The 19,757-nt window shown below is 44.9% G+C and overlaps 1 protein-coding gene and 2 long non-coding RNA genes across 3 annotated transcripts in view; 2 read left to right on the top strand and 1 right to left on the bottom strand.

Annotated features, from left to right (window-relative positions):
- LOC115473761 overlaps positions 1 to 19,757 on the top strand; it is a 1,161,257-nt gene that overhangs the window by 475,281 nt on the left and 666,219 nt on the right. The gene's annotated exons all lie outside the window — the stretch shown is intronic.
- TNS1 (tensin 1) overlaps positions 1 to 19,757 on the top strand; it is a 171,217-nt gene that overhangs the window by 102,655 nt on the left and 48,805 nt on the right. The window contains exons 12-13 of the mRNA XM_030208848.1: positions 4,177 to 4,212; positions 18,059 to 18,224. Coding sequence (XP_030064708.1) covers positions 4,177 to 4,212; positions 18,059 to 18,224 — 202 coding nt within the window. The remainder of the gene's footprint in view (positions 1 to 4,176; positions 4,213 to 18,058; positions 18,225 to 19,757) is intronic.
- On the bottom strand, positions 189 to 18,413 carry LOC115473763. Its single transcript, XR_003942742.1, has 3 exons — positions 18,336 to 18,413; positions 9,352 to 9,358; positions 189 to 200 (listed from the first exon to the last, which is right to left on the bottom strand). It is a non-coding gene; the product is annotated as an uncharacterized LOC115473763 (long non-coding RNA).

Below are 19,757 nucleotides of genomic sequence, written 5' to 3'. Positions count from 1 at the left end.
CAGCACGGTGGTTTGTAACTATACTGTACATACCTTAGAGTGTACTGTAACCCTGGTTTACCCCTCAGTCATGGTCAACGGCTAAGCTCCCTAGGTCAGGTACCCAGGACAAGGATTCACACAACAGGTTGTACTTCAGATGAGCTGGGTGCAGGCCAGGGCCGAAGAACGTTTTTGGTAGGGTGAAGGGTATTCCCACCCTGGGGGATGCAAGAGTCCACTTTCAAATAACAACCAGCAGTCTCAATAAGTAAACTTCAAACTTTCTTTTCCAGGATTAGCTCAAACCTATGAACTGTTCATAAACCAACCCTCATTTTTTCAATTCAAATGCATAAGAGGCCAAAGTCACTTCCGATCCTCTGACTGACTGGCAAGTTCCTGCTGGGAGTGGGGCTCCACCGCACCCATTTTCCCCCTGGCTGGGATATCTTTTTCCACCAAGCACTCCTTTCTTCTCTAGGTTCCCTGTAACGGAGAATCAAACCAGACCCCTTCTTCTCCTTGGCAGAGGTTTCAACAACCAGCCACACCAAAGTCCACCTGCTCAGCTTCCGCCCCCCCCTCCCCCGGTACACAGGGTCTCGGTGGGGATAAGGCAACCAAAGATCTCAATTCACTATTCACAGTTCCTTTTATCCATTCTTTCACCCGGTCTCCGGAGGCTGGGCTCCCCCTATATCCACCCACCAGGCCAAATTTACCAACCCCAATTACCATAGTGACTCCCAGAAAATCCTCCCACCTTCTGCCTACAGCAGGGGCAGTTTCCTGGGAGGGGTCACACAGTAGGATGAGAGTACCATGGTGACCCTCAAAAACTACAGGAAGTTAAGGAACCTGGAGCAGCTGGACACTGAAGTTTGCCTGAGGAAAGGGTCAGCTATCCCAAAAGCTTGCAGCTTTCAACATCCATTATTGGTATCACTGTTCTTATGGGTTTCTTATAATTAATTTGCATTCTTCTTATGAACTTCTGCCAGCTCTGTAGCTGAAATTGAAATGAAAACTTTTCTTACTGTGTACTATATAATCTTTCCAGAGTACACAAGCTAAGTAGCAAATTCATACGCTGAAAAAAAGTAAAATAATTTATTTCTAAGTTCAGTTACATGACAAGCCTTGAAGCAGCTCCATGTTTTTTATATTACGAATGTAACTATGTGATCCACTAAGAATTATGGATTAAGCGGAATATACATTTTGTAATAAATAAATAATAACACCTGAGCTTGATTCTTGGTAATTGAGCTTGGTGATGGCCCCTCTCTGTCCCCTCACCATCCCCACCTTTTTTCCCTGAGTCACCCTGCTCAAAGCTTTGAAAATTCACCCAAGTATAGTTAAAATAATCCATATAATACTAATAATATTACAACATAAAACAATCAAATGTTACAGCAAAATACAATACAAATGAGAGATCTGCCTGAAACAAAATATTTGTTTTTAGTATTTTGACTTTTAAAACCACTTGTCCCTGAAACATGCTCAAAACAGAATAATCCATTTGTGTATCTAAAATGTAAACGTCTGCAAAAACAAATGAGGTGAAGATATGATTCTATGTGCCCCAATTAAAGGAGAGTTTAATTTTACTTTAATTACAATATATTCCATGTTTATAACAGTTTTCCCAAGATAGATTATGACAGCAGTTAAGATGAAAACAGCACCACGGGCCTTTAAAAATGGAACACAGTTCTTTAATGAATGAGCCTTTTTCATCCATTTGGATACAGAAAGTGCCTTGGTGCTTTGTAGCTTTTACTATATGAGACGTGGGGACCCCTGATGCAGGTGCTAGTCACCGAAACACGGCCCGTGTCGGGTCTTTTTGTCAAGGCTCATTCATTAAAGAACTGTGTTCCATTTTTAAAGGCCCGTGGTGCTGTTTTTTTTGTTTGGACTTTAGTTTGTACTTCGTTCCCTCTCTTTTGTTATATAGCAGTTAAGATGAACCCATCAGGAAACAGGATATCCTCACTGAGATTGGTCCTATATTACTGTATTGTATAGAACAGTGTAGAAACATGAGCACAAAATACAGAGTTTATAACTGCTGCTTCTACCAGCTACAATCATTTTTAAGCTGTTTTAGTGGTATTGAATTGTATTTTCTGATATATATATATGTAGATATGGGAAGCTTTTAAATAAATAAAAGATCTGTCAAGTAAAAAAAAAAAACCCTTTTATCCTCCACCTTTTAAGGCACTACCTATCCACCTGGAGCAGCTTTAGCCTCATGCTCTCTCGTGTCTCAATCTAACCTCCTTGAGTATCTTGGCTGCCCGGCACCTTCCCACCCCGCCCCTCGAACCTCCCTTAACTCACCCTGGTGGTTTAGTGGCTTCTTTGGGGCAGGAAAGAAGTCTACTGTTTCCTGCCCAATACTGCCGTTTCTTTAAAATAGCTGCTGAGACTTCAAGCGTTGGCCTGGCAAGACTTCCGCTTGAAGTGGCCATTTTGAAGAGGCAGCGGCAGCAGACAGGAAAGCGGGGGCTTCTTTCCTGGCCCGAAGAAGCCACTAGATAAGTACATAAGTATTGCCATACTGGGAAAGACCAAAGGTCCATCGAGCCCGGCATCCTGTTTCCAACCGTGGCCAATCCAGGTCACAAATACCCGGCAAGATCCCAAAAATGTAAAAAACATTCTAACACACTCAAACCTTAATCGACAGGTAATAATGTAATAACCAAACGTTCTCTAGCTATTGTTCTGTAATCCTATCAGTATCCATTGTTCTTCCACTATTCCATTGTTCTGTTCCATTGTTCTATTCCCCTTGCGATAGGTAGACTTTGTTTTCACTTTACTCCTCACAATGTAACCATAATCGAGTAGTAACAAATTGTACTTCCATCAATACAATGTATTGTAAGCCACACTGAACCCGCAAATAGGTGGGAAAATGTGGGATACAAATGCAATAAATAAATAAAATAAAATATTCTTATCCCAGACATAGTGGATTTTCCCCAAGTCCTTTTAATAACGGTCTATGGACTTTTCCTTCAGGAAGCCGTCCAAACCTTTTTTAAACTCCGCTAAGCTAACCGCCTTTACCACATTCTCTGGCAACGAATTCCAGAGTTTAATTACACGTTGAGTGACAAAAAACTTTCTCTGATTCGTTTTAAATTCACTACATTGTAGCTTCATCGCATGCCCCCTAGTCCTAGTATTTTTGTTCACGCTGAGTTAAGGTAGGCTGGGGGAAGGTCGGACCTGGGCGGCCAGATCTTTATCCCCATTACCGCAAGGATAAAGTAACTGCAGTCCTCGTTCCCGTGGCACTACTGCGTAACGTCTTACCGGTACCACATCATTTTTTAAAAAAAAATTCCCCATTACCCCAGTAATGATTATTGTGTCAATCTATATCAGAAAGATTAAGCATACAGTATACACTTCTCTGACACCCGGAAAATAAACATAAATCACAGGCCAGTATGACACATTCTAAGGCCAAATGGAACACGAAGGTTGATGGAAGAGGATTTCTTCACTCTCACAAGTAACAAGATACAGTAATGAAAAGTTAAGGAAAAGCCATGCTACCTCTTGCCTGCACTGCTGCAAAGATGCACATCGACTTTATGTCTCTGTCTTGTTGCATCTCTCTCTCTCTCTCTCTCAGTTTGTCTCTACTTTTCTTCTCTTTCTGTCAGATTTATATTCATGAAACTTTATTGGCCTGACAATTTGTACATTTCTTTTCTTCACTTTCTCTCTTTTTCTCTCCCCATCTCTTTCTCTGTGTCCCTGTCTCTGCTTCTCTCTTTCTTTGTGTCTCTCTTTACATCTCTTTGAGTCTCTGGACCATCTCTCTGCCTCTTCTCTGTATGTTCTCTTATCCTGTGCTCATTTTTTCCTTTCTCTGTCTCTCCTGTCCATCCCAGTCATTCTTTTTTTATGCGCTTTCTCTTAATCAAATCTGTTCTTGTTCGTTTTCATTTGTTTCTCTTCTTTCTCCCCGTTAGTATTATCAATGCTACTCCTAAACAGAAAAAAACAGTACCAGTGTGACTAGAAATTGCATTAATAATATATGTGTGTTACTTTTTCTTCCCTTTTCTCTTTCTCAATCCTTTCATTGTGCCTTCCGGTGTCTTCCCAAATCCCATCCTCTGCCATCCGTTCCCCTACCCCTCTCTTTTCCTTCCTCAGAGGTAGGCAGGTATACTGTAGTTCAATTTGTTGAAGGTAAGGAGGTTTTTTTCTATTACTAACTGGTTTGATAATTGTAGGAGAAGTAACAGTAGATCACTAAAGAAATTGCAGTGGTGGCTGGAGTGAAAGTCTCGTAGCTTGTGCCATAGCATTTGCTTAAAACCATCATATGAGCATGCTGTTGGGTTTACGATCATATTTAGTCGTCACAGAAAAACAAAGTGGGAAGTGGACCAATGACTTCAGGACCCCGAGACTAAAGTGATATAAAGAGGGGCATAATTGAACGAAAACGTCTATCTCCATGGGCGTTTATCTCCGAGAACGGGTCCGTGAAGGGGCGGACCGAACCGTATTTTTGAAAAAAATAGACGTCCATGTTTTATTCGACAATTTGTGAGCTGGGCGTTTTTGTTTTTCAGCGATAATGGAAAATGAAAGCGCCCAGCTCAAAAACGAATAAATCCAAGGCATTTGTTTGTGGGAGGGGCCAGGATTCGTAGTGCACTGGTCCCCCTCACATGCCAGGACACCAACCGGGCACCCTAGGGGGCACTTTTACAAAAACAAAAAAAAAGGTAAAAGAGCTCCCAGGTACATAGCACCCTTCCCTTGGGTGTTGAGCCCCCCAAATCCCCCTCAAGACCCACTGCCCACAAGTCTACACCATTACTATAGCCCTAAGGGGTGAAGGGGGGCACCTACATGTGGGTACAGTGGGTTTGGGGGGGGTTGGACGACTAAGCATTAAGCAGCACAATTGTAACAGGTAGGGGGGGATGGGCCTGGGTCCACCTGCCTGAAGTCCACTGCACCCCCTAAGAACTGCTCCAGGGACCTGCATACTGCTGCCATGGAGGTGGGTATGACATTTGAGGGTGAAAATAAAAAGTTGTGAAACATCATGTTTTGTGGTGGTAGGGTGTTACTGACCACTGGGGGAGTCAGGGGAGGTCATCCCCGATTCCCTCTGGTGGTAATCTGGTCATTTAGGGCACTTTTTGGGGCCTTATTCATGAAAAAACAGGGTCCAGGAAAAGTGCCCTAAATTCTAGCTACAAATGCATACTTTTTTTCCATTATCGGCGAAAGGCGCCCATCTCTCCTTGGCCGATAACCACGCCCCAGTTCCACCTTCACCACGCCTCTGACACGCCCCCGTCAACTTTGTACGCTTCCGTGATGGAGTGCAGTTGAAAACGTCCAAAATCGGCTTTCCATTATACCGATTTATTCGTTTTTGTGAGATAAACGTCTATCTCCCGATTTGGGTCGAAATCTAAGCGTTTTTCTCTTTCAATTATAAGGTGGAAAGTAGAATAAACTTTATTGTAGACTCGACACAGTACTGTGTTTCGGCCACAGGCCTGCCTCAGGAGTCTTGAGCGGTGTAAATAATTTTTTTTTTTTGAATCACTGTCTCGTCTTGGACGTTACCAAAAAATGTTTTGCATCCAACGCTGGATGGTCTGGATAAGACCCCCTGGATACCCTTGCTGACAAAGGAAGTTTAATTAATTAATCCAGACCATCCAGCGTTGGATACAAAACTTTTTTTGGTAACGTCCAAGACGAGACAGTGATTCAAAAAAATTATTTACACCGCTCAAGACTCCTGAGGCAGGCCTGTGGCCGAAACACAGTACTGTGTCGCTTCTACAATAAAGTTTATTCTGCTTTATATCACTTTAGTCTTGGCGTCCTGAAGTCATTGGTCCACTTCCCACTTTGATTTTCTGTATCTGTACCCCATGGAATTTTGTGTTCATCCACTCTGTGGATAGCCTTTTTTGATACTTAATATTTAGTCGTCCCCAGATGAAGTCCAGGTGCAAAACGGCTTGGCCACCATAGGGTCATGGGGTCAAAGAGTTTAATGGATCCCAGCAGACAACTGTGTGAAGAGAGAAGTGGTTTATGACTAAGAGCTCTACATGATTGTTTCATTTATTTTTATGTGCATTAATTATCAAAAATTGGAGGTTTTTCTGACCTACGATTGAAACTCGAGTCGCATTAGTGTCACTTCAACTGTGGCTGCTGTTATACAGGCCGAGTGGTGAACACATGACCACCGAGGTCATTTCCTCCATGATATATGGAAAATTAAAAATGAACACATAAGATCATTCAGATAAAAGAGAAATACCTTGTTTTGGACATAATGCAGAGGACTGCGCACGAAATGTCTCGAAGCATCTACAATATGACAGTAGCCAATATGAAATCTGTTCTGGAGTTGCCTTGCTACAAAATGGATTTGCGAAAGAAAACAAAATCTAAGTGAAATACTGACTGCTTTTAATGACATTTCTAGCAGACGGATGGAGTCACCGTTTAGCTTGCATCTCGTTAACTTGTCCCAGAATCTTCAAAGTCTGCTAGTATGACGAATATCCCACTTTTGACACTGAGCAGCTCAGGCCCCAGTTTGTTGCTGCTGTTGTAAATAGGAGATATCAAACAAAAAAGGCAGATACCAGGAGGATATCCGATATGCAAGGACCTTTAGTGTAGCAATCGCATATAGAGACCCGACACGGCCGTGTTTCAGCACATGGGCCTGCCTCAGGCAGGAGCGTAGCTAGGTGGGGCCAAGGGGGCATGGGCCCCCGCAGATTTAGAACTGGCCCCCCTGTTTTCACCCCCCCTGCCGCTGACCCTCCCCCACCACATTCGACCCCTGGTGGGGGCCCCTAACCCCCACCAGCCGAAGTCCTCTTCAGCGCCAGTCTCCGGCGCGTTGCTGATCTGGATTCTGTTTCTGTGAGTCCTGATGTCCTACACATAGGAACATGCAAGATGTCAGGACTCACAGAAACAGAATCCAGATCAGTGAACGCGCCGGACTTGGAGACCGGTGCTGAAGGGGACTTCGGCTGGTGGGGGTTGGGGATAATTAAACTCTGGTATTCGTTGCCGGAGAATGTGGTGAAGGCGGTTAGCTTAGCAGAGTTTAAAAAGGGGTTAGACGGTTTCCTAAAGGACAAGTCCATAAACCTTTACTAAATGGACTTGGGAAAAATCCACAATTCCAGGAATAACATGTATAGAATGTTTGTACGTTTGGAAAGCTCGCCAGGTGCCCTTGGCCTGGATTGGCCGCTGTCGTGGACAGGATGCTGGGCTCGATGGACCCTTGGTCTTTCCCAGTGTGGCATTACTTATATACTTATATAAAGGTACCTGGTGGTGGCGGGTTGGTGGCGGCGGGAGGGGGGGTCATAGTAACATAGTAGATGACGGCAGAAAAAGACCTGCATGGTCCATCCAGTCTGCCCAACAAGATAAACTCATAAGGGATGGGGGAGGGGCGTCGTCGCCGAGGGGTCAAAAGTGGCGGGGGGGCTAAAATGTGCCCCCTCACCTCGGGCTTTGGACCCCCCCCCCTCCCGCCGAAGTCTGGCTACGCCCCTGGCCTCAGGGGTTCAACAAGCCTGTCAGGTCACCGGTTTTCCGGAGAGAGTTTTGCGTTGCAGACCAGTACCGTTTGTTTCAAACACGGAAGGAACAGTGATTAAGGACACAAACTGTCAGATTCAAATTTCCTTTTTACCAAGATCAGCCTGACAGGCTTGTTGACCCCTGAGGCAGGCCCATGTGCCGAAACACGGCTGTGTCGGGTTCCTTTATGTGATCGCTGCAGTAAAGGTCCTTGATATTGATATTGAAAGCAAAACAGAGTGTGAAGCTTTTTCCTAGTGTGATCAAGTAGTTGGGGCCATGGGGCTATGGTTCCCCCCTCTCCCTCCCCCATTCCACCAGAACCATTTTGCAGTTTTTGCAAATCATCTGCCCTTTTTGAGGTTGGCAGTCCAAAACAGCATCCCAACAGGATCTTGGTTACGTTGAATTTCCATGCTGTCCTGCAACCTTTTATGCTCTGTATAAATCATTATATTTCCACCGAAAGAGTGCTGTATGAACTATTTGGCTGCTTTTACAAACGTTAATCACTGGCTTTCTTAGGATCATGCCTTGTGAATGCAGCATTTTTTCTCTGGGAAGATGAAAACAGTGTGGTTGTTACTGTTGATCAGAACCACCTGCCTCAAGTATGCTTGTTCCTAAGCTTCAAAACATCTGTAGGCATGGAGGCTCCTGGCTGGCTGCTTAATGGCCTGTCTGAGGCCAAAAGACCTGGACTGAGGATTTTTGCTATGTGCCACAGCTTCAACTCTGCAGACATACCCAAGTCAGAGTTCAGCTCACCTCACATCTGCCTGATACACCCTGCTGACTTCCTCAAATTATAATTTAGGGCTGGGCAGAATGTTTGACTAGAGAGAACTCTGGGTGGTCCACTCAGTTAAAAAGAGAGGACAGCAAAGTTCTCACATTAGTTGCTTGTTTAGAGAAAGCGAAAACGACAAACTTGAAGAACGAAAGAAGATTGGAAAACTGTCCCTGTCCTGAATTGATGTCTGGAAAGATATCACCTGTTGGAACTTGATGCAATAAGTGGATGAATGTTTCCTATATTGATTTGATGTACCGCCTGTATGATTCTGTCAAAGCAGACTTTACACTGAAATTATATGTCGGCAGTAGTGACAGTAACAGATACAAGCGGATAAATTCAATGAGTCACAAAGAGGGATCGAAGAGAGAAGGAAACAGAACCGTAGGTGAGAAGAGAACAGCATGACTAAACGAATGACGTGAAAGAGAAACAACCAGTAGCAGAGACTAGACAAGCAGCCATAAGTAGCCCCCCCCCCCCCCAAAAAAAATGCTGACCCCCCCCCCCCATTCCCAAGCAATGGTCCAAACCAGCTCCAGGTGAGGGAATTTTAGGTCTAACTTTCCAAAACTAAGCTAAGGAGGCAGGTCTTAAAACCTGCCTCAGAGGCTCTTTTACTAAGCCGCCTACGCGCGTCCTGCGCTCGTCAATTTTCAACTGCCCGGCTACCGCGTGGCCCGGGTGGCAGTTTCATTTTTTTACATGCGTCCACTAAGTGCGCTGGAAAATTTCCAGTGCGTGGCGCTAATCAGTGGCGTAGCTAGGTGAGGCCATGGGGGCCTAGACCCCCACCCGATTTCGTCCAAGCCCCTGGTTTTGCTGGCAGGGGTCTCCAATCCCCGCCAGACGAAGACTTCTTCAGCGCCGGTCTCCTCGCCTCCCCCCTCCCCCCACCGCCTCGCTTCTCCCCCCGTTGCACTGTACAGCACCAAATATCTTTGCTGGCGGGGGTCCCCAACCACCGCCAGCCAAAGCCTTCTGAAGAACAAGGGTTACCTTCGAAAGCTAATCGAAATATGTATTAAAGTTAGTGAAATATTGATAACCTTATGCAACTCAGCCACAGTAAATTATCAGATAGACTAAGGAGGACATAATCGAACGGGGCGCCCAAGTTTTCTCCCTGCGAAGGGGCGGGGAAACCCGTATTATTGAAACAAGATGGGCGGCCATCTTTCATTTCAATAATATGGTCACGGACGCCCAAATCTCAACATTTAGGTCGACCTTAGAGATGGTCTCCCTTAGAGATGGTCGTCCCCGGTTTTTGCCGTTAATGGAAACCGAGGACACCCATCTCAGAAACAACCAAATCCAAGCCCTTTGGTCGTGGGGGGAGCCAGTATTCGTAGTGCACTGGTCCCCCTGACATGCCAGGACACCAACCGGGCACCCTAGGGGGAACTGCAGTGGACTTCAGAAATTGCTCCCAGGTGCATAGCTCCCTTACCTTGGGCGCTGAACCCCCAAACCGCCCCCCCCCCACTCCCTACAACAGTACAACACTACCATAGCCCTAAGGGGTGAAGGGGGGCACCTACATGTGGATACAGTGGGTTTGTGGTGGGTTTTGGAGGGCTCACGTTTACCACCACAAGTGTAACAGGTGGAGGGGGGATGAGCCTGGGTCCACCTGGCTGAAGTGCACTGCACCCACTAAAACTGCTCCAGAGACCTGCATACTGCTGTCAGGGAGCTGGGTATGACATTTGAGGCTGGCATAGACGCTAGCAAAAAATATTTTTAAAGGTTTTTTTTTAGGGTGGGAGGGAGTTAGTGGCCAATGGGGGAGTAAGGGGAGGTCATCCCCAATTCTCTCCGGTGGTCATCTGGTCAGTTTGGGCACCTTTTTGAGGCTTGGTCGCAAGAAAAAATTGACCAAGTAAAGTCGGCCAAGTGCTCGTCAGGGACGCCCTTCTTTTTTCCATTATCGGCCAAGGATGCCCATGTGTTAAGCTCGCCCCAGTTCCGCCTCCGACACGCCCCATGAACTTTGGTCGTCCCTGCGACAGAAAGCAGTTGAGGACGCCCAAAATCGGCTTTCGATTATGCCGATTTGGGCGACCCTGGGAGAAGGACGCCCATCTTGCAATTTGTGTCGAAAGATGGGCGCCCTTCTCTTTTGAAAATAAAGCCTGTAAGTCAGCAGCAGAACTCTCAAAGTTAGGAGCATAAATCCTTTGAATATTGAGCGAAATGAGAACAGAGAGACATAGGAGTCAACGTTCAAAGCAATCTAACCAGCCAGGAATGGCTCCTGGGCAATTAAATCACTTGTGCGGGCGCTATCTGCTGAATTTCAGTGACAGTTAACCGGTTAGTGCCGCAGAATATCAGCAAACCCAAAACCAGCTATTTTGTGGGTGGTCTAGGGACAGAGCCAGAAGCGGAGCCAGGTTGACGACGCAGGGGGCGCAAAAGCGGCGCAAGAGTGGACTTCCGCCGGCGCTGGCACACATTTTCAATGCAACACATTGAGAAAAAAATAGGCTCTGGCAGAACTCCACTTGGGGGAGCGTCCGCTCCCCTGGCACCCCCCTAGCCCCCCCCCCTAGCTACGCCACCGAGAGTCAGCACATAACCCCACAAGGTGACCACATAAAACCCAATCTTCCCTTTATGCAGGTCATCTTATGTGTCTAAATGTTGAATATTGCACTTAACCGCATACATTTTAGCTGGCCATATACAACTGGATATTCATAGTAACCTAGTAAGTGACGTCCATCCAGTCTGCCCAACAAGATGAGTTTGATTTGTCCTTGCCATTCTCAGGGCGCAGACCGTAGAAGTCTACCCAGCATTTTTCTTCTATTAAAAGTTCTGAAGCTAATGTCGAAGCCCCTTAAAATCTATACTCAAGTCCATCAACAATCTATTCAGTCATGATCAGGGCATAGACCGTAGAAGTCTGCCCAGTCTGTCCAGCACTGGTTTTGCTTCCCAATTACCGGCGTCGCTACCCAATCTCCACTAAGATTCCATGAATCCATTCCTCTAACAGGATTCCTTTCTCTTTATGCCATGCATTTTTGAATTCCATTACCATTTTCATCTCCACCACCTCACACCACCTTCCATATATCCACCCCCCTCTCCGTGAAAAAATACACGGTATACATATGTCAATGCCTGTGGCCGGACAAGACCCAGCATTAAATGGTTAAATAAATAAATGTCCAGGCATAAAGCCAGCAGTGGACAAAAATACGCCGACTGCTGCCAGCTGATTATATACCTCCTAAAGCATATCTCCCCGAAAGAGCTGGAGCATGCAGTGCCTATTATGAGAAATCTTTGAGCTGTCATGAGACACCTCATCAGCGAAGCTTTTTTAATGGGACCAAAGAAAGTTCAGACAAGGGAGCCTCCTGTGTGGCAAGAAAGTAGGACAAGAGAAAAAGGAAGTGGGAATAAAAACCAGGATTCCCAAAGACTGGACCACAGTAATGATGAAAACGAAGCAAAGTTTATTGAACAATAAAATGACTCGACACAACGTTGTCTTTTTTTAAATATATATACACACATAAGGATGGTTGCCTTTCACATCATCACTATCCAATGCCATTTTTATACTTGTTATCATTTTTTCCTTCTATATCTATAATTGTTCCAGTAAAATTATAATTCTGTTACATATCCATGGTTTTTTATATTTCCAGTTTGTTCAAGATTTCAATGTTACTACTACTACTACTATTTAGCATTTCTATAGCGCTACAAGGCATACGCAGCGCTGCACAAACATAGAAGAAAGACAGTCCCTGCTCAAAGAGCTTACAATCTAATAGACAAAAAATAAATAAAGTAAGCAAATCAAATCAATTAATGTGAACGGGAAGGAAGAGAGGAGGGTAGGTGGAGGCGAGTGGTTACAAGTGGTTACGAGTCAAAAGCAATGTTAAAGAGGTGGGCTTTCAGTCTAGATTTAAAGGTGGCCAAGGATGGGGCAAGACGAAGGGGCTCAGGAAGTTTATTCCAGGCGTAGGGTGCAGCGAGACAGAAGGCGCGAAGTCTGGAGGCAGTTGTGGAGAAGGGAACAGATAAGAAGGATTTATCCATGGAGCGGAGTGCACAGGAAGGGGTGTAGGGAAGGATGAGTGAGGAGAGATACTGGGGAGCAGCAGAGTGAGTACATTTATAGGTTAGTAGAAGAAGTTAGAACAGGATGCGAAAACGGATAGGGAGCCAGTGAAGGGTCTTGAGGAGAGGGGTAGTATGAGTAACGCGACCCTGGCGGAAGATGAGACGGGCAGCAGAGTTTTGAACCGACTGTTCAATGATATATGTATTTTCTGTTTTCGATCTTGTTTTTGTCTGAATTTTACTCTTACACATTGTTTCTATTTGTAGACTCCTGACGTAGGCCTTCTGGCCGAAACACAACGTTGTGTCGAGTCATTTTATTGTGTAATAAACTTTGCTTCGTTTTCATCATTACTGCGGTCCAGTCTTTGGGAATCCTGGTTTTTATTCCCACTTCCTTTTTCTCTTGAGTTTCTCCGTGGGACTTCTTGAGTTCTCCACGTTTGTGGACTCTCTTTAAGAAAGTAGGACACCCATTTCCCACTGACACATGAACAGAGGGCCACTGGGTTTGAAAGAGAAATTGAAATATGTAGAAATAATCGTTTTTTGTTTTTTTTTTTAATCTTTGTTGGAGAAGTAATAGCAGGGAGTTCCCAGACTCTCAGCACTCATGTTGCAAGATGAAGGGAGTAGCCTGATTTCCCTGCTTAAGATTCTTAGTATGGATCCCGGATTCAGAGATAGTATAGTCTCCACTGATTCTGCTGCATGATGCTCTTAACTCTTTGGATGCTGGAGCACTGCTTAGAAAAGGAGCCAGAGTGGCTTTGTGAGAGAGCACAAAAGGTTTTCTCATGTCAGAAACGAAAAAGGACTGCAGTGCTTGAAAATACCCTCAGAAGCTGAAACCAACAGAAAAGGAGGGGAAAAAAAAAAAGACTGGACCCATGTGCTTTGGAAACCAAATATCCTTTGAAAAAAACAGCTCATGAATGCTGAGCCTAGCCTTCTGCTGTGCCTCCTCGCATTTCAATCAGGCAGGCACTTGTCTGATTTTCTTCCGTTATAATGGATTCTTTTAATAACAAGGGTCATATAAATGTTAACAAAATGACATTTCGTTCGTGGTTTAACGGCAGAAGCTTGCAGAGCGTTCTGTAATAATGCAGCCCTTCCTAGCTGGGGAAGGGCTGCATTACATAATGCTTGAAGCCGGCAGGCAATGGACAGGGATTTATGTAACACCACAATTGCTCAGGGCCTGAAATCGATCAGGTTCGGATGAACTTGTAAAAATAGTGGTGATGTTTCTGAATCTGACCAGGGACAAATAAACTTTCAAATGCAGGGCTGCGTTCTCTTTAGTATGAACATTAAGACTCTGACATTGTTTGCTGCGAGACTGAAAATAGGCAGGGATGGAAGAAAACCAGAATCAACACTTGGGAGCAGGTAAAACCTAATGGAGACCTGTTTTTCTTTCCATTTGAAATACTGTGTTACTGTGATAATGTAAAATATTTGACTTCAGAAGTTTCAGCCACAGGTCTCTGTGATATTTTTGCTACGTTTTATCACAGCCCTGGTGCATTGTGCCATAAGAAGGTCATTTTCAAAAACTTTTATGGGGGTTATCAGGAGTGGAGGAGTAGCCTAGTGGTTAGTGCAGCAGACCCTGATCCTGGGGAACTGGGCTCAATTCCAACTGCAGCTCCTCGTGACTGGGGGCAAGTCACAACCCTCCATTGCCCCAAGTACAAAATAAGTACCTGAATATATGTCAACCGCTTTGAATGTAGTTGCAAAATACCACAGAAAGGCAGTATATCAAGTCCCATTTCCCTTTCCCTATTTGAGATTCTACATGGAATGTTGCTATTCCACTAGCAACAGTCCATGTAGAAGCCTGCCCTTTCAGATCAGCAACATGGCCGCACAGGCTTCTGTTTCTGTGAGTCTGAGGTCATACTCACAGAAACAGAAGCCTGTGCGGCCGCATTGGTGATCTGCAAGGGCAGGCTTCTACATGGAATGTTGCTAGTGGAGGAGTAGCCTAGTGGTTAGTGCAGCCGGCCTTGAACTGAGTTTGATTCCCACTGCAGCTCCTTGTGACTCTGGGTAAGTCACTTAACCCTCCATTGCCCCTGGTATAAAATAAGTACCTGAATATATGTAAACCGCTTTGAATGTAGTTGCAAAAACCTCAGAAAGGCAGTATATCAAGTCCCATTTCCCTTTCCCTATTTGAGATTCTACATGGAATGTTGAAACTATTTGTAGATTCTAGATGGAATGTTGCTACTATTGGAGATTCTACATGGAATGTTGCTGTTCCAGTAGCAACATTCCATGTAGAAGCCTGCCCTTTCAGATCAGCAACATGGCCGCACAGGCTTCTGTTTCTGTGAGGTCATACGCTGAGTTCAATTCCCTTCCCACTGCAGCTCCTTGTGACTGTGGGCAAGTCACTTAACCCTCCATTGCCCCTGGTATAAAATAAGTACCTGAATATATGTAAACCGCTTTGAATGTAGTTGCAAAAACCTCAGAAAGGCAGTATATCAAGTCCCATTTCCATTTCCCTTTATCCACATAAAAAGATTTTTTAGAAATTGCTGTCCCTTAGATTGGTGCTGGTTAGGTTGAGGGGATGAAATAAGCACAAAGTCTCCTCCCCCCTCCCCCCCCCACCGAAATTCTAAGTTATTTAACCCGCCAGATACAGCAGTTGACCGTTTAAATAGCATACCAGTGTCTAACCGCTAATATTCAGGAGAGATAACCAGGAGCAGAAGGGGCAAGATTTCCTAGCCCGGCCTACAAAGGGGGCCTCAGTGTCAGAAGGTTCTGCTCCCTCGGTCTGTCTCTTTCCTGCTCCTCTGTGTTGGGACCTGATGATTGAGTTAACCCGATAACCCGGTTTCCAGCGCACAGGAGCAGAAGAGTGACAGACCGAGGGAGGAACACATGCAGGAAGGCAAGGGGACGGGGGAGGCGGCAACCCAAGTGGGGGGACAGCGATGGCTGTCTGGGGAGGGGAGGGGGTGACAGCCCGAGTGGGGGAGTGGCAGCCATGCCCTGGGCCCGGCTCTTTCTCTCGGCAGTCGTGCTTATAATTATAATGCCAGATACATAATTGTGATTGATAATGATCTTGTCTGTGGGCAGACCTTTTCTGCAAGCTTATGACTGTGGAATAGTATTGGTTGCTGTCAGCTTCAGCTTCTCCTTTTGCCTGTATATATGTACATAGTATCTGACTTGCCAGCAGTGGTGTTCCTAGGGGGTGGGGGCGGTCCGCCCCGGGTGCACGCCGTTGGGGGGGGGGGGTGCCGCGCGGTCCTGTCCGTCGTTCGTTCCATGCTCCCTCTGCCCCGGAACAGGTTACTTCCTGTTCCTGGGCAGAGGGAGCATGGAACGAACGGCGGACAGGTGCGTGCGGCACCCCCGCAGCGGCATGCACCCGGGCGGGGGGTTCTTTCGCAGGGAGGGTCACGCTGCACCCGGGAGGCGGGCGCATCAGCGATCCGCCCCGGGAGTCAGCCCCCCCTAGGAACGCCACTGCTTGCCAGCATATGCATGAGCTTTAGCCTGGTTTTTTGCCATCTGTATTTCCTTTTCTAGTTCCCATTCTGTCTCCTGATAGTTCTGCTTTATGGCCTGCACAGCAGGAAAAGGAAATGAGAAAATAGACCAAGGGGAAAAAAAAAAACAAAATAAAACATAAGACAAGTGGTCTGGTCTGAAAAAAAAAATGGTAAAGCCGCTGTCAATTATTTTGTGGACGCTTTATTAAAATTCAAAAGATTAAAACTTCCAACGTGGCCATGTTTGACCCAAATGGCTGCATCAGGAGTAACAGAAACAAACGAAAGAAATTCAAATTAATAAAGCATAAAAAGCAGTTTTGAATACGTAAATGAATATAAATCAAACAAAATAAAACATGGATAAGATGATACCTTTTTTATTGGACATAACTTAATACATTTCTCGATTAGCTTTCGAAGGTTGCCCTTCTTCCTCAGATCGGAAATAAGCAAATGTGCTAGCTGACAGTGTATATAAGTGAAAACATTCAAGCATTACTATGACAGTAAAATAGATACCATTGGAGATTCTACATGGAATATTGGAGATTCTACATGGAATGTTGCTACTCTTTGAGATTCTACATGGAATGTTGCTACTATTGGAGATTCTACATGGAATGTTGCTATTCCACTAGCAACATTCCATGTAGAAGGCTGCGCAGGCTTCTGTTTCTGTGAGTCTGACGTCCTGCACGTACGTGCAGGACGTCAGACTCACAGAAGCAGAAGCCTGCGCGGCCACATTGGTGATCTGCAAGGGCCGACTTCTACATGGAATGTTGCTAGTGGAATAGCAACATTCCATGTAGAATCTATAGAAATCAAACAAAATAAAACATGGAAAAGAAAATAAGATGATACCTTTTTTATTGGACATAACTTAATACATTTCTTGATTAGCTTTCGAAGGTTGCCCTTCTTCCTCAGATCGGAAATAAGCAAATGTGCTAGCTGACAGTGTATATAAGTGAAAACATTCAAGCATTACTATGACAGTAAAATAGATACCATTGGAGATTCTACATGGAATATTGGAGATTCTACATGGAATGTTGCTACTCTTTGAGATTCTACATGGAATGTTGCTACTATTGGAGATTCTACATGGAATGTTGCTATTCCACTAGCAACATTCCATGTAGAAGGCTGCGCAGGCTTCTGTTTCTGTGAGTCTGACGTCCTGCACGTACGTGCAGGACGTCAGACTCACAGAAGCAGAAGCCTGCGCGGCCACATTGGTGATCTGCAAGGGCCGACTTCTACATGGAATGTTGCTAGTGGAATAGCAACATTCCATGTAGAATCTATAGAAATCAAACAAAATAAAACATGGAAAAGAAAATAAGATGATACCTTTTTTATTGGACATAACTTAATACATTTCTTGATTAGCTTTCGAAGGTCGCCCTTCTTCGTCAGATCGGAAATAAGCAAATGTGCTAGCTGACAGTGTATGTCCCCATGCATACCTCCGACCCACCCCCATCCTCCCACCCTGTCAGACTGTCATAGTAATGCTTGAATGTTTTCACTTATATACACTGTCAGCTAGCACATTTGCTTATTTCCGATCTGAGGAAGAAGGGCAACCTTTGAAAGCTAATCAAGAAATGTATTAAGTTATATCCAATAAAAAAGGTATCATTTTATCCATGTTTTATTTTGTTTGATTTCTATTGATAACCTTAAGAGTGGACTAACACGGCTACCACACTCCTCTACTGAATATGTAAATGAATGGACACATCAATAACATATTATGCTGTTGATTTCTCCATTCATTCAGGGCCTCTTTAACTAAACCACAGTAGCGATTCCCGGCACGGCAAATGCGCCACAGCCATTTTGAATGGGCTGGGTCGCATTTGCCGCTCGGGAATCGCTAGTGCGGTTTAGTAAAAGGTGCCCCTTATGCATTTATAACTGATTTTTGAGAGCACTCTACTTGTCTTCCACATAGAATGAAGTCGGGTTATTCTCTCTTAAAATTATCTTTCTCTCTTGATTCCAGAGCCCCGAAGTTATGTGGAATCAGTGGCCCGGACTGCAGCAATGGGAGGCGTCATGCCCCAGCCCACACCAGAGCCTCAAGTATATCCCACAGAGATGCAGGGAAGAAATGGAACTTTTGCCTCCAGCCCTCTGTCCACCAGCAGCCCCATACACAGCATGGATGGGTAAGGAAAGTACATCCACACGGAATGGTTTAACTCACTTCATAGCTAAGTAGTGGGAGTAACTAAAAAAAAATCCCTATGTGAGGGGTTTTATAGAACACTGTCCCTAACCCTTAAGAAAAGTCCCTGTCTAACTAGCCTGGACCACCTTAATAGCACTGGTCCCACCCTGGGAGGAAGTGAGGCGGGAGAGGCGGAGCCTATACCTGGAAGTTTAAAAGACAGGGCCGGGCTGAGGTTAGAGAGGCCCAGGGAGGGAAGATTTGAATTCCCGCTGTATGCCACTGAAGCGCCTGTTCCATAATCGCGACCTGGCTGAGGTAAGCCATTGCTATTACTGGACTGAATATTGCAAGTTTTTGTTTTGAGGCCTGGCCGAAACCAGACCTGAACCTCTGAGAGAAACCCAGAACTATAGGCCACGTTTGGGACGTGGCAACCCCAGCAGTCACAAACTGTGTTAGGCCTGCCGATAGGGGCCCGTTTAATAACTGTGTTTCCTGAACCCCAGAGATTTACCCACATTATGTCTCAGGCCCTGTAAAGGAACAGGCCCGGGGATTCCTTTCAATAAATACTTAATTTTGTGTTTATCCTTTTTTGTCCGGCTGCGTTATTTCACCAGTCCATTCCCAACCCTCGCTTGGAGTGTCACACCCTATTCACTCTTTCAATACTTCAGCATTTTGTAACCAGAACTAAGGTAGCAACCAATCAGAGAGTGGCTGAAAACAGTGGTGTGTTGGAGCCGGCTTGTACCGGCTTGCCAGAGCTGTTTGTTAGATTTTTAAGTAGAGGAGTGTGGTAGCCGTGTTAGTCCACTCTTAAGGTTATCAATAGAAATCAAACAAAATAAAACATGGATAAGATGATACCTTTTTTATTGGACATAACTTAATACATTTCTCGATTAGCTTTCGAAGGTTGCCCTTCTTCGTCAGATCGGAAATAAGCAAATGTGCTAGCTGACAGTGTATATAAGTGAAAACATTCAAGCATTGAATATTTTAACACCCAACAGAAAGGACTTAACAAGGATCTGGGGTTCCTAGCCCATTATAAACCATAAAGCTGTATTTCTCTGTTGATCACCCCACCCCTCACCTATCCACACCCATCCTGTTAGAATATCAATGATATGCTTTGATGTCCCCATGCATACCTCCGACCCACCCCCATCCTCCCACCCTGTCAGACTGTCATAGTAATGCTTGAATGTTTTCACTTATATACACTGTCAGCTAGCACATTTGCTTATTTCCGATCTGACGAAGAAGGGCAACCTTCGAAAGCTAATCAAGAAATGTATTAAGTTATGTCCAATAAAAAAAGGTATCATCTTATTTTCTTTTCCATGTTTTATTTTGTTTGAGTTCTGTTGATAACCTTAGATTTTTAAGAATGTTGGGAGCCGGTTGTTAAAGTAGCTATTTTAACAACTGGCTCCCAAATATGGACTCAGAGGACACTGATGTCAGGAGGGTACCTGAGTCCATATTTGGTACCCTCCTGACATCAGTGTCCTCTGTGGCT

This window comes from Microcaecilia unicolor, chromosome 7 (assembly GCF_901765095.1).
Source record: "Microcaecilia unicolor chromosome 7, aMicUni1.1, whole genome shotgun sequence".
Lineage (NCBI taxonomy): Eukaryota > Metazoa > Chordata > Amphibia > Gymnophiona > Siphonopidae > Microcaecilia > Microcaecilia unicolor.
The sequence above is the reverse complement of the archived record's forward strand: the minus strand, read 5'-3'. Positions and strand labels throughout refer to the sequence as shown.